The sequence below is a fragment of the Mustela nivalis genome, assembly GCF_964662115.1.
Source record: "Mustela nivalis genome assembly, chromosome: 2".
In the NCBI taxonomy this organism is placed as follows: Eukaryota; Metazoa; Chordata; class Mammalia; order Carnivora; family Mustelidae; genus Mustela; species Mustela nivalis.
In genome coordinates, this window is record NC_139021.1 from 61,930,256 (window position 1) to 61,942,974 (window position 12,719).

General features: G+C 42.1%; 1 protein-coding gene across 8 annotated transcripts in view; it reads right to left on the bottom strand.

Moving 5' to 3' along the window:
- SULF1 (sulfatase 1) overlaps positions 1 to 12,719 on the bottom strand; it is a 176,470-nt gene that overhangs the window by 63,405 nt on the left and 100,346 nt on the right. For all 8 annotated transcript variants that reach the window (XM_082721184.1, XM_082721181.1, XM_082721179.1 and 5 more), the window contains one exon: positions 5,594 to 5,833. Coding sequence is in view for 6 of the 8 variants with exons in the window: in XM_082721181.1 (XP_082577307.1) it covers positions 5,594 to 5,833 (240 nt within the window). In the remaining 2 variants the exon portion in view is untranslated. The remainder of the gene's footprint in view (positions 1 to 5,593; positions 5,834 to 12,719) is intronic.

A 12,719-nucleotide genomic window follows, 5' to 3' on the forward strand; every position in this document is an offset into this window, starting at 1 on the left:
GCACCCCTGGTGCCATGGGCTTCAAGTTACTCTGGCCTTTCTTGTTGCCTCATAACACTGAGACTCATTTGTAATCACCCCTGGCCTCTTTCAACATTACGCTTCCTGGCAGCGCTCTGCAATTGATTATCTGGGCTTCTAATTATTTTCCTCCAGATGTATTGAATCTCTTTCTCCCTCCCTAAGGTGAATTTTCTTTTCTTGCCCATAATGCTATTGCATTACGTATAGTATGAGGTTTTTCTTATCCTTTGGCATTGGCAATTCAGTCAATTTACTACTATGGGAGTATATCCCGAACACACCATCTACCCGTCCTGTATCGTGTTCTTCTCTGAGACACCATTAAACACTTCCCTTCACGGCTATTTGAGAAGGTGGTAGGGAGGTCAGGTGACAGGGTGAAAGATCACAAAGACCTGATTATAATTAGTGTTGACTTTATGTCATGCTACTTCTGTCCAAGACTATCTGTTACATAATACTTTAAAAATTCCCCTTCAACTTTTTTGAAGCAAAGACCTTTCAGTCAGCAATAGGAACTACACAAAAGTTGTCTGATGCTGTGGAGAAGTTAAATCTTACATAACATAACAAACGATACACTAATTGAGCTTTTATTCCATGTCATTGATAGGCTTGGGGTCACAGGATTTTACTGGTAGTAACTGACAAACTAAAAACACACATGATTTTGAACCAAGTTAAAACTGTAATTCCCCAACTGGACTGTAAGTCTAATGAAGACAGGGCTCTTACTTTATATCTTTTTATATCCCAGCATTTAGTGTAATTCCAGGAATGTGTAGTTAAAAAAATGTTTGCTCCACCTCATGTTACTATCAAAAATCTGTAATGCCATTATTCACTAAAATTAGAATATTAGTGTGTCTTATTTTAGGTCATCTCTACATTTTAAAAAAATCCCATATTGGACAACAAATAAAATATATATGCTGTAAGTAACATAAATAAATTTCACAAACTAAAAAGACATGAAATCAGAAACTTCCTTTGTCCAAATTATTTTGTTACAAAGGGATTTTTTTTCAAAAGAATTTATTGCAGTTCTCCATTAAATATAGCCCTTTCTTCCCAAATGATATGAAGTCAAATGAGTATGACTAAAATTTAATTCATCTGTGATTTTATGTATCATCTGTTCTGACTGTAACTTGAACACTACAATCTTTAAATGAATCAATATAAAAATTATAGGGATTATAAAGCTACAGTATAATTTTGGACAGGAAAAAACACTAGGAATCATCCTAATTTAATCTCTGTATTACATATATGAGTTGGAAAACTAGCCTATGCAAGTTCTCTAAACAAATTAAAGGCAGAGATGGGATGTAGCTCTAGCTCTCCTCAGTCTTGATTTAGGGATTTTTCTGACATTTGTTGTTATCTCGCAAACGTGGATTGTTACTTTTACCTTAAAACTAATGCCAGGTTTTACATTCAATTCTATCCAGGTTTTACATTCAAGTCTCACAAGAAATTCACACTAAGTTTTGTTTTGTTTTTTTCTGAGAGGACAGTCAGGTAAGATATTTTTATAATAGATAATCCAGTATCATTTTTTTATAATAGATAATCCAGTATCATTCCCACTTCACTTGTCTGAACATAAAATGCAATAGACATGTTGCTGTATTTTCCCCTTTTGAACATTTAAGCTGTTGGAGAGTCATATTTTCCATGAGTAAAGTTAGAAAAAATTCAGGCTATAGCCAGTCCAAAAATATGCCTCAGTTCTGAGAAAGAAAAAAATCATGTCATACGCTGGTAAATATAATATTGGATCAATTCAGTCCATTGAAATCCATGTATTCTGGATGCCTCCCAAAAACCCGTCTCTTAGTAATTTGTCTTCTTGGAGTTATTCTTCATAAAACTGATTACTACGTTGTGCTTTTCTCTCGATGAATATTTATGTATGATACATATTTCAATTTCTTACATTATTTTTCTTGGGTTCTCAGCTAAACATTCCATTTTCATTATTAGAAAAACAATAAAATCTTTATATATCAGCTTTTCCTCCTCTAGGTTAGTAGATTATAAATAATTATGTTGGTTTAATATCCCTTCACTCATTCTCTTGACTTCTTAAAATGCCTGTCATCCTGATGTTCTTATTTGTGTATTTTCGAATGGGTCTCTATCCCTGGCTAGATCAATAAACTGTTAAGAAGGCATCTTTGCTTCCTAATCACCTGAGATTCTTCAATATTTTCCTATCAAAGATAAATTTAAATTGTATAGATCTCTATCACTGCCATTTTCGTCTTCCAATTTGTACTTTTGTCTGATTCATTAAGGGGCACATCAACATTAATTTTCTTCTGTGAAGATCATCCTTTTTCTATTTCTAACTATTCGGAAAAGTCCTTGTTTCCTTTAAAGAATTCCTTTTCCTCTCTACGATGACTCACTATAAGTCCAATTATTACTAAGTGTCTAGACCCCTGGGCAGAAAGAAGGTTGGCCTCAGAATCAGACTAGGTTTCCGGGAGCAAGTCTTCTACCCTGAGAGAAGACAACGGGGCTTCACAAAGAGCCTGACAATTGTCACTGGGACAGCCTTATGGTGTGCAGTGTCATTTGAGACCCCACCCATACAGGCCATACAGGCAGGGTAGCACACTGGCAAGAACCCTGAAGACCAAGGTCTTGACACCCGCTCCCTGGATTAGAACATCGGATGTGTTACTTTTGATCTTGGCATAAATTTGCTCACCTGAAAATAAGGAACTCGAACTAAATTCACTCTGTTTTATCTTTTGTCTTATGATCCCTTGTAGGGTAGATACAGCATAGTCTAATTGAAAGAAGTACCAGAATATGCTATGCTTCTTAGAAGAAACCGATTTATTTTATCTTAGTGACCTGGTAAACTTCGCAATGGATGGCATTTTGATTTTTGCTTTTGCCATCTGGAAGCTTAGTTCCACATAGGCACCCTCCCCGGCACAACTCCAGAGTGGGAACTTTGTACACCTAGCTTTGCCTTGACTTTTACTGGTACGGGTCTTCATTTCCATTTTCCAGGGTCCTTACCGTGTTGTATCCTGGTGTGTTTTACGTATCCCTGAAGAAACTTTGGTTTGAGCCATGACAGAAACGTACATAAAGAAATAAGATGATGGAAAAGGAAAGACTCTGGAGTCAGATGTGCTGAATCCAACCCAAGACTGGTTAACCTGTGACCCTAGACAACTCCTGAGTCTTTTCGACTTTGGTAACACAGGCAAAGCCGGAAGAATTCAGTGAGACAATTCCGTGAAAGTGCCTGCTGCATGGTAGGTCAGCAACAAATACTAATTTCCTTCTTTTCCCTCTTACTTTTTTCTCCTTAGTTTCTTTGAGGTATTACTGACAATCAAAAATTGTAATATATTTGGGGCCCCTTGGTGACTCAGTCTGTTAAGCGACCGACTCTTGGTTTCTGCTCAGGTCATGATCTCAGGGTCACAGGATCAAGCCCTGGTGGGGCTCCACGCTCAGTGTGGAGTCTACTTGTCCCTCTCTCACCCTGCATTTGCGAGTGCTCTCTCTCTCTCTCTCTGTCTTTCAAGTAAATAAACAAAATCCTAAAAAAGTTGTAATATATTTTAGGTGTACAACCTGATGGCCCGAAATACTTAAACATCATGAGATGTTCACCGCTGCCAAGCCAACCAATATATCCATCACCTCATACCTCTACTATGTTCCTTTTTCATTTCTTATATGGTGACAACACCAACCCTCTTAGCAAATTTCAAGTACAGTACAATATTGTCAACTAGGGGCCCATTGCTGTACACAGTTTCTTCAGAACTCATTTATCTTCTTGCTTTTTCTTGATTTGCCCTGAAACAAGTTAGCAAAACCTAGTGGGCCACTCTAAGTCCTGACAGGGTTCCCTGTGTCATCCTGCATCTCTATTTCTTATGAAAGACTTTGTCCATATCACTCTGGATATGGGGAGAGTCCTGATCCTTCAAGCTATGTATCTGCTACTAGGTTTTAAATGATAGGGAGCCTGGGAGTTTGAAAGGCATCAATTTCACAAGATGCTTCTCATGAACAAAACATAACTTGGTGGTTACAATGAGGAACCAGGCTTTAGGAGAACGTTTCTGATTTTGCTTCTGAGTTGGTCACACGGTATTTGAAATCCCCACCTCAGTTATAAAACAGAGCCAAGTACATTTGCTGTCTCTGAACCCTACGGGGATGTTTGATGGATTTGCAAAGTGCCTTAGAGCTCTCAGATGAAAGGTGCCATAAATTTAAATCACTTACATGAGAAAACACACTTAGGATAAGGCACTCTGAGTAGCCTAGTTTCTTTCCAAAGCATAAGGAAACACCCTTGAGAGTCATGGGAGGAGACTTCGAGATGCTTGTGAATGACAACACTATCATAGTCAAAATCAATATCTTTATCCATAAATAACAAGGATTAAGTGCCCACAGAATGCAAAACAAGCAAATGGCCTCGTATTTTTCAAGTCCAGTGGGAAAGATTCATTTCATTCTTTAAAGGTACTTAAGAGAATACACTTGTTTGAAACCCTTTTCTTCTTCATCTTCAGCAGAGAATCTGTAGACCTAAAAATGATTTCCAATGAGATTTAATGATAATATCTTTAAATCTTATAAGTCTAGGTGGCTCTGAAAAAAAAAATTAGTTTTGTTCTCCCACTCTTCTATAAACATCCTTGTTGCCTTTCAAAAGGAAGCGTTCAGAAAACCCAAGAGAATATCGACATGCTGAGAATTCTCTCAGGTTTTATTCAAAGGTTTTGGGGGTTAACCTTACCAGAAGGAGCTTGTTTCTTTCTTAGAAAGACTGGCATGACATTTATGACTTCTCTTGAAAGAGACCCCCAATTTTCAAAAGACCAACTAACCAAAAATCTCTCCTTACTCTATACAGTACTGGGGATGCCTTCCCTTCATGGAAGATGGGCATGAACACATGGGACCTAAAAATAACCACAAATTGGCTAAAGAAACTCCGAATTCTCTCGATTTTAGGAATGAATGAGTAAATGAATCAATAAGGTATACCCTACTGGTTTCTTCATTCGGTTCTTTATTAATTCAAAAAATCATTCTGATCACCTATTGTGGTCAGATCTTGAAGTAGATGCTAAACAGTTTCAAAGCCTTTGTTGATTTCTCACTGAAACAATCAGCAGGAATTTAGTGACACCTAAGACAAGCCTCAAGCTGAACCATGATCCCTTGAGATCTGGGAGTTTGAGGTAAGCAGGTAAATGAGGGTGAAAACTGTTCTGTTGCGGATCCTCTTAGAAAATTCCAACCATTTTGTGCTCTGATGAATATAACATTTTCATAATGTGCCCCCCTGAGCATCACTTTTTTTTCTAAGGGATCTCACATTGGTACATTCTTCAGAGAAAAAAAAAAAAATGGGGAGGCTCCCGATTGAGGAAAAAACCAAAACCAAAACCAAAACCAAAAACCTACACTACTTCCAATTGTTGGAACTTTATATTTTCATGACACAAGGCATTTTCCTGTATTTAAGAAGTGCCAGCAGAGGTTCATTGGCTAACAAGTCCACGTTTACCTGTTCTGTAGCCAGTGTTGTTAAGATATACAGCAAAAGTCCGAGGTTCATGCATCGCCTGCCATGAAGGTGAGGAGCAGTTCTCATTGTTGGTGTAGACATTGTGGTTGTGCACATACTTTCCGGTGAGCATGGAGGACCGGGAGGGGCAGCACATGGGGGTGGTGACAAAAGCGTTGGTGAAGGTGGCTCCCCCATGCTCCATAATCTTTCTTGTTTTGTTCATGACTTGCAGGGACCCTGGAAGGCACAATTCCAGCATTGTTTAGCAGAGCGCACCACATGAACGCCCATTGATGTCATGTCACTCAGTGACTCTGTTCCCCTGATTTATTAATTTCCCTCCATCGGCTTGAAGCAGTCGATAATTTGACAGCTCCCATTTCCAGAACAGAATTAAACATTTGGGATCCGACCATCTCAAGCATTTTGCAGAATAATAAAACACATTTCAGCTTCTCCTCGCCTTACTCACAAAGGAAAAAAAAATGCAGGCTAATCTGATAATTAAAGCTAGAATTTTAGATATGGAGCAAATTCAAAGGCCAGCAGCCTTTTGAAGATTACCAGAGAACAAGAGCCTGTTACACAGGGCATCAAAACCCCAACCCACCACATAGGCACAAAGCTTGTGACCTTGAGGAGGTTATTAGTTACAATGTTTTAATCATAGGAAAGTAAAGAGGAAAACCATTTTTTTCCCGTTAAGTAAAAGGTCCTCCAAAATGCCTGTCTTTAATTAAAAAAAAAAAAAAAAATCTTCATTGTAACTTGGTATCCTCTAGCTAAGTCACCAAATACCTACCAGTTTTTCCATCCGGATAACACTGCCAGTTTATACTTTCACCTGTTTACATGTAGTATTAAAAGGGAGATTGTTTGCTATGAAAGAGCAATGATTCTACCGCACTCCGAAGTATTTGCATAGAGTAAAATATTCCACTTTGACTGCAAAGGATGAAATTGTAACTTAAGATTGCTGGGGGAGAAAAAAACGACTTCGATTACTCTATCCAGCCAAATACTGCCGCTGAAACACATCCAAATACTGCAGAAAAAAAGCACAGGCTAGAATTCAATAGTCTTTTCAGGACTTGTCAAGAAATGCACTACAGAGCGCCACAGCCAAGCCTATTGCATTTGAATCCTGGAGCCTCACATTTCCAACAGGTCCCACTTCTTCCAAAGAAAGGGAGAAAGTCTATGTAGTTTTCCAGCAAGGAAGGAAATCGTAATGCAAACCAGGCAAGCATTCAGAGCAGAAGAGAAGTGTGTAACGGTCCAAAAAGCCACAGTGAGCCTGATTTTTTCACATATTAGCTCTTACTGTTCACATGAAACATATGAAAACAGGAGGAAGGTTTCTAATTGGGTCTCATTAGAGCTCCCTAAAACAGGCTTTAGTGAGGAGGATTCCTAACTGCTTTTTCCCCCCTGGTTGTCTTCGGGGGATCAAGCAACATTTTTGTAATTGGTGAATAACGTGGAGCTAGTGCCCACTTCATCTCTGGGCTGCTCCCCCAAGTGTAGCATTAACAAAAGAAATGGAAAATTCTCTGCTGCCTCAGTCTTTAGCGGTAAACTACCTAGATGAGAACTGACATATAGAAATCACTTGGGGATATTTGCAAAGCCACGTAAGAGCATGGAGAGAGCAGTAGCAGTACAAATAAGGTTAGAGAGGACCGAAGGGGATGTCTGATGGGAGTTCTGAAACAAGAGACGGACAAATGGAAGGTCAGCAGGAAGAAAAACACAAGGTGGGCGAAGTGTGTTCGTGGCAGTGTGGGGAGGACAGTGTGGGTGCTCTGGAGATGGGAGGGTGTTGAGGGATGAGTACAGCACATTGATTTCCTAGGATGAAAAAGAATATGGGGAATTCTCTTGATGAAACATAGGAGGTAGAGTTAGCAAATGGCTTTGAGGCTGGGCAGAGATATTTGGTTTTGATAGAAGAGCCAAAATGAAGGCAGAATTGTTTCTCTGTCAAAGGCATGAATGACACGGTATGGAAAAGGTCTTCAAGGGGAGTTGTTGTGGCAAAGGGGGATGGAGGTATGTGCCCTGAAGAGGAAATAGGCTGGTCCATCCAGGTTACAGCCGAGAGGTCGCTAAAGCCATTCGGCAATGAGGTGATGCAAACCTGAACTGGATTGTGCCTCCAAAATGGAGGGAGGCTAGAAAAAACAGATCCCAGAGACGTTGTCATGCAAGGTAATGAGTTGACTCATACCTCAACGTTTTCAGCACAGGAAGAAAACTGGGAAAGTAATGGTTTCACTGTTGCTTAAGAAGTAGCTAAAAACACAGTTGTCTTGTAGAAGATCAAGGAAGTCCATTTCAGAAATGTGTTTTATATTTATTGATCAGATGGGGGAAACGTCCTGCAGATGGAGACAAGTAGATGGATGGAGACAAGTAGATGGATGGAGACATGGGAGTGGGGAGAGAGCTCAAGGTAGAAGGTCACGTCTTTTCACTTATTCCTCTTGCCTCTTTACCTCTCTGCAGTGCTTACTTAGTGTAGTATCTGGAATTTTGGGAAAACTCAGCAAACACTACTGATGGATTTTCACTGCCTACTGCTCTCTTTATTACAAAGAATGGGCTCTCAGTTTCCTTTATGAGCCTTAGCTCCACTCATATTAAAAAAAAAGCACCAGAAACCATCCTCAAAGCCCCTGAATCACCAGCAATCTTCTGTTTACAGACTCATTCAGACTGCACATATAGGACGGTAGGTGGGAATTGGATCTAAGGTAAATAATATATAAATTGGTACTAAAACTTAGCTCAATTCATAATCTGGATTTACCCCAGCAAGGGCTCCCCTCCCATTCCAAATGTCACTCTTCTAATGAACTAGGCAGATTATGTTGAGGTCCTAAACGAGCTGTCCAAATGCCAATGAGTCCCCAAGTCAAAGGGCTTGTCGAGACCATTTGATCCCCAGAGTCACAGCGACCACTGCAGCCCCACAATTAGGATTCATAAAAGTGGGTATCTGGCCTGAAGTTTCTCAGTAAAGAGAAGATTCTGACACAATGTTCTTCCAACTTTAAACATCACTTGGAGCACATGTTCCATCAGGATTCTGGGCCCACCCTGGGCTGCTGATTTTGGAAGACTTCAGGAGGCACTGGATAGAGAATTTGTGCTTCTAACAAGCCCCCTGGTGAGGCCCTGGTGAGGCCGCTGCTCCCTGCCCACGGACCACACTCGCACTCAGAGAAGTAGTCCAGGTTGGACACCAAAGAAGGGAAGCCTAGAGCTGGGAGATACTTCGGCAGGTGGCCCTCAGCGGCTCAGCCCATCGCGAGGCTGTAAGGTTCTGCAGACAGGAACCCAAAACATCCTGACTCAGGCTTCCCATCAGCCAGGTTCTCTTCAGAGGCCTTCACACCCATCAACTCATTTAATCCTGACGGTAAGCCTTCGTAGCAGGTGCTCTTACCTATTATTCCCATATAAATACCACAGATGATGAAACTGAGGGGCAGAAGGGCTAAATAGCATTCTGAGGGCCACACGTACCCTAGGGAGCAAAGCCTGGAAGCAAAGACAGGTGATCCGCTCCAGACACTGCGCTCTGAAGCTCCATTTTGGCCGAGTACAAGCTGTGACACTGACATTGTCAAGACTGAGAAACAGAGAAGGTGTCTGCTCAGAGTCAAGATACGTCTCACTTTCCACAGCCTGATATTCTGCTTCATCTGGCCTCTTAGGGGAGACACTGAGGCACACGAATGACGGCCTCCCGCCCACCCTGCCCCCAGGGGCTGATGTGATCTCAGGAGCTCAGGCCCAGTGAGGGCCGAGTGGGCTGCCCACGTGTCTGTCCTCACAGCGGCGTGAAATGCCCTCTGATCTTGCTGGGTTCTCTGCAGAGGATGGAACACAGGAACGCTACCTCTTTCCTCTGAGTGAGTGGGCAGTGGGAAGGAAAGCACGAGAAACCTTCTTTTTCACCGCTGTGTGAGGATTGATGTCGGGCAGTACCATTGTCTCGCTCCGCCTCCCTCACCACTGAGACCGCACTGTGGACTCTTCCTTGGGAAACTCTCCCGAAAGCTACTCTGTGATGAAACTCGTCATTCCGCACGTACAGCTGTCGGGATGAATGAATGGGACGATGTCCTGCCTCGCTCAGTTTTGTTTAAAGCTGCAACTACTCACCTCCCTGAATTTCAGGCCTTTGGGGCCTACAACCCCAATCGTGCTGATTCTCAGTTATTAGAATTATTATTTTGTAGGAAGGAGAAGACGCTTAAGGCCGAAAACTCTAACATGATTCACAGGGCAGGGGGGGGACCTGGGTGGCTCAGTGGGTTAAGCCTCCGCCTTTGGCTCAGGTCATAGTCTCAGGGTCCTGGGATCAAGCCCCGCATCGGGCTCTCTGCTCAGCGGAGAGCCTGCTTCCCCTTCTCTCTCTGCCTGCCTCTCTGCCTGCTTGTGATCTCTCTTTAAATAAATAAAATCTTTAAAAAAAAAAAAAAAGATCCACAAGGCAGGACTTAGGAGGGTAAGAAAGAGACAAGTAAGAGCTCTGAACTTCAGCTTGTGGGGAAACATCTGGATTTGGCCACAGATTGGGCTGAACAAGTCACGTACTCTCTTTTGGTCCAAATGTCTCATCTGTAAAATGGAGCTAAGAATCATTCTCCAACTAGTTCACAGGGCGGTTCAGGAGCAAATGGCAGAACAACGCTTGCTGTTAGAGAGCTTTAGGCAAACGCGTGTCATCAGGGGGCTGGGGCTGGACTCTGCCTGCGCCTCAACCCACCGTGTTGATTTTCTCCTGTCTTTTCAATTCCCCTGTCTGTAATCTACATCTGAGTTCTGAAAGCAGGGATGAGACTAAACAGGTTGCCACAGACTGAATATTCGTGTCCCACACAAAATGTATATGTTGAAACCTAATGACCAGGACGGTGGTATCGGGAGGTCGGGCCTTTGGGAGTCGGGATTAGATCATGAAGGTGGGCCCTCATGAATGAGATTAACACCCTCATATAGGACACCCCACTAGGCTCCCTTGTCCCTTCTGCCATGTGAGGATACCTAATAAGACAGCCATCTGTAAGCCAGAAAGCGGGCTCACACCAGACACTGAATTGGCTGGCACCTTGATCTCACACTTCCCAGCCTTCAGAACTGTGAGAAATAAGCCACAAAACCATCCAGTCTACGGTATTTTGTGGTCGTCTGTTCACGACTAAGACAGAGGTCAGCTATCATTTCTATGTTTTAAGACTTAACATGTTAATGCTGGCTTATAGTTAAAAATATCAGTTCTCTCCCATGCCACACACACACTCCCCTTGCACAAGAAGCCTGACTTCATAATCATTTAAAATTGTCCTTGGATGGGACGCCTGGGTGGCTCAGTTGGTTAAGCAGCTGCCTTCGGCTCAGGTCATGATCCCAGCGTCTTGGGATCGAGTCCCACATCGGGCTCCTTGCTCAGCGGGGAGCCTGCTTCTCCCTCTGCCTCTGCCTGCCATTCTGTCTGCCTGTGCTCGCTCTCTCCCCCTCTCTCTCTCTGATAAATAAATTTTAAAAAAATCTTTAAATAAAATTGTCCTTGGAGGTGGAAGCCTGACAAGGTTGCTATGAGGTGACTGTCATTGGGTCCAGTAGCTGGTGTGGGGGCACTGCTGACTGGTCTGGCTTGAGGACAGAGAAGGTCCAGGCCACAGCTGAGTCCTAGATCTGCCAAGAAAAGCTGTCCCAGTGCCAGAGTTCCAGGTGGGGACGGGGGGTGTCTGCAGTGCCCCTGCAGGGGTAGGGGTGCTGTAACAGCAATCAGCTAGAAAGGAGGCTACTGCTGGGTCAGCGGTGACTGGGAGGGGAGAGATGGCACTTTTCAGGAATCCTGCAAGTTCTAGCACGTTTGCAATTTCAGTGGAATTTTTTTAAAGAATCAAGGCTCGAGGAACAGTACTTTGGATGGAGTATGGGGATAGCTTATTGGGACTGCTTGGGACCAGGGCCAGGAATTTAAATCATTCTACACACTCCGACTCATTTATTCTCACATCATCTGTGTGAAAAAGGTCAGCAGAGAGAAAATGTCCAACTTCTCTGAATGACTTTTCCAAAATTACAGAGAGCTTGAATTCCCTTTACATGTCAAACTTTACAACAAAACTTTATCTTTCTTGATTCCAGTGCCTTAGTGTTTGATTATTCAATGGTTTGTACTATGAAAGATTGATGTTTTCATCAAGTCTGTTTATCATGGTCTGGAAAAACTCACAAAACCAAAAATTCAATAATAAGTATTGCCATTGTCATCTCTTAAGGGAACTCCAGGCATGTGGGGTTCAAATGCACCTGGTTTTCTAGAGAGACACACCTCCTTGCAGACTGCAGTGGTTCATGGTTTTGTTTGTTTGTTATTTGTTTTTTTTAAGATTTTATTTATTTATCAGAGAGAGAGAGAGAGAGAGAGAGCTCACAAGCAGGCAGAGTGGCAGGCAGAGGCAGAGAAAGAAGCAAGGAGCCCAATACAGGACTCCTCCCTGACGGGCAAGGAGCCCAATACAGAACTCGATCCCAAGACCCTGGGATCATGACCTGAACCAAAGGCAGCCCCTTCACTGACTGAGCCACCCAGGCGTCCCTGCAATGGTTCATGGTTTGATGAACAATAATGACAAACAAGCACAACTCTTATTAATTGTGTGGGGTTGTTTCTTGATGTCATCATTTTATGATGAGCTACAGTTAATGCTTTAAGTATGCAAATGGTCTGTACTAAGTACCTCTATATTCTATTGCTAACTTCTCACACCAATAGTTATCTTTACAGTAAAATATGAAACCCTAGACGGTGATATTTCCAATATTAAAAATAGCTATATTGATCTTTGAATATTTTAATTCTGAAAGCGTAAGAAAAAAGTAACATGGTAGAAGAGTACACGTTTTTTACCAAAACCATGGGGTGGGTGGAAAAAACCCTAGAAATTTCAGCAAAAGCCCAAGGGACGAAATGAGATTGGGGAAGAAGGGACCAAGAAGTGATAATAAGTCCATCTGGAATGTCTCCAGGTAACTAAGACTCATTACTTTTTTCCCTCCAAAGAGCAAAAGAGGAGACTAGTTTCTCAGGGAAATGGAC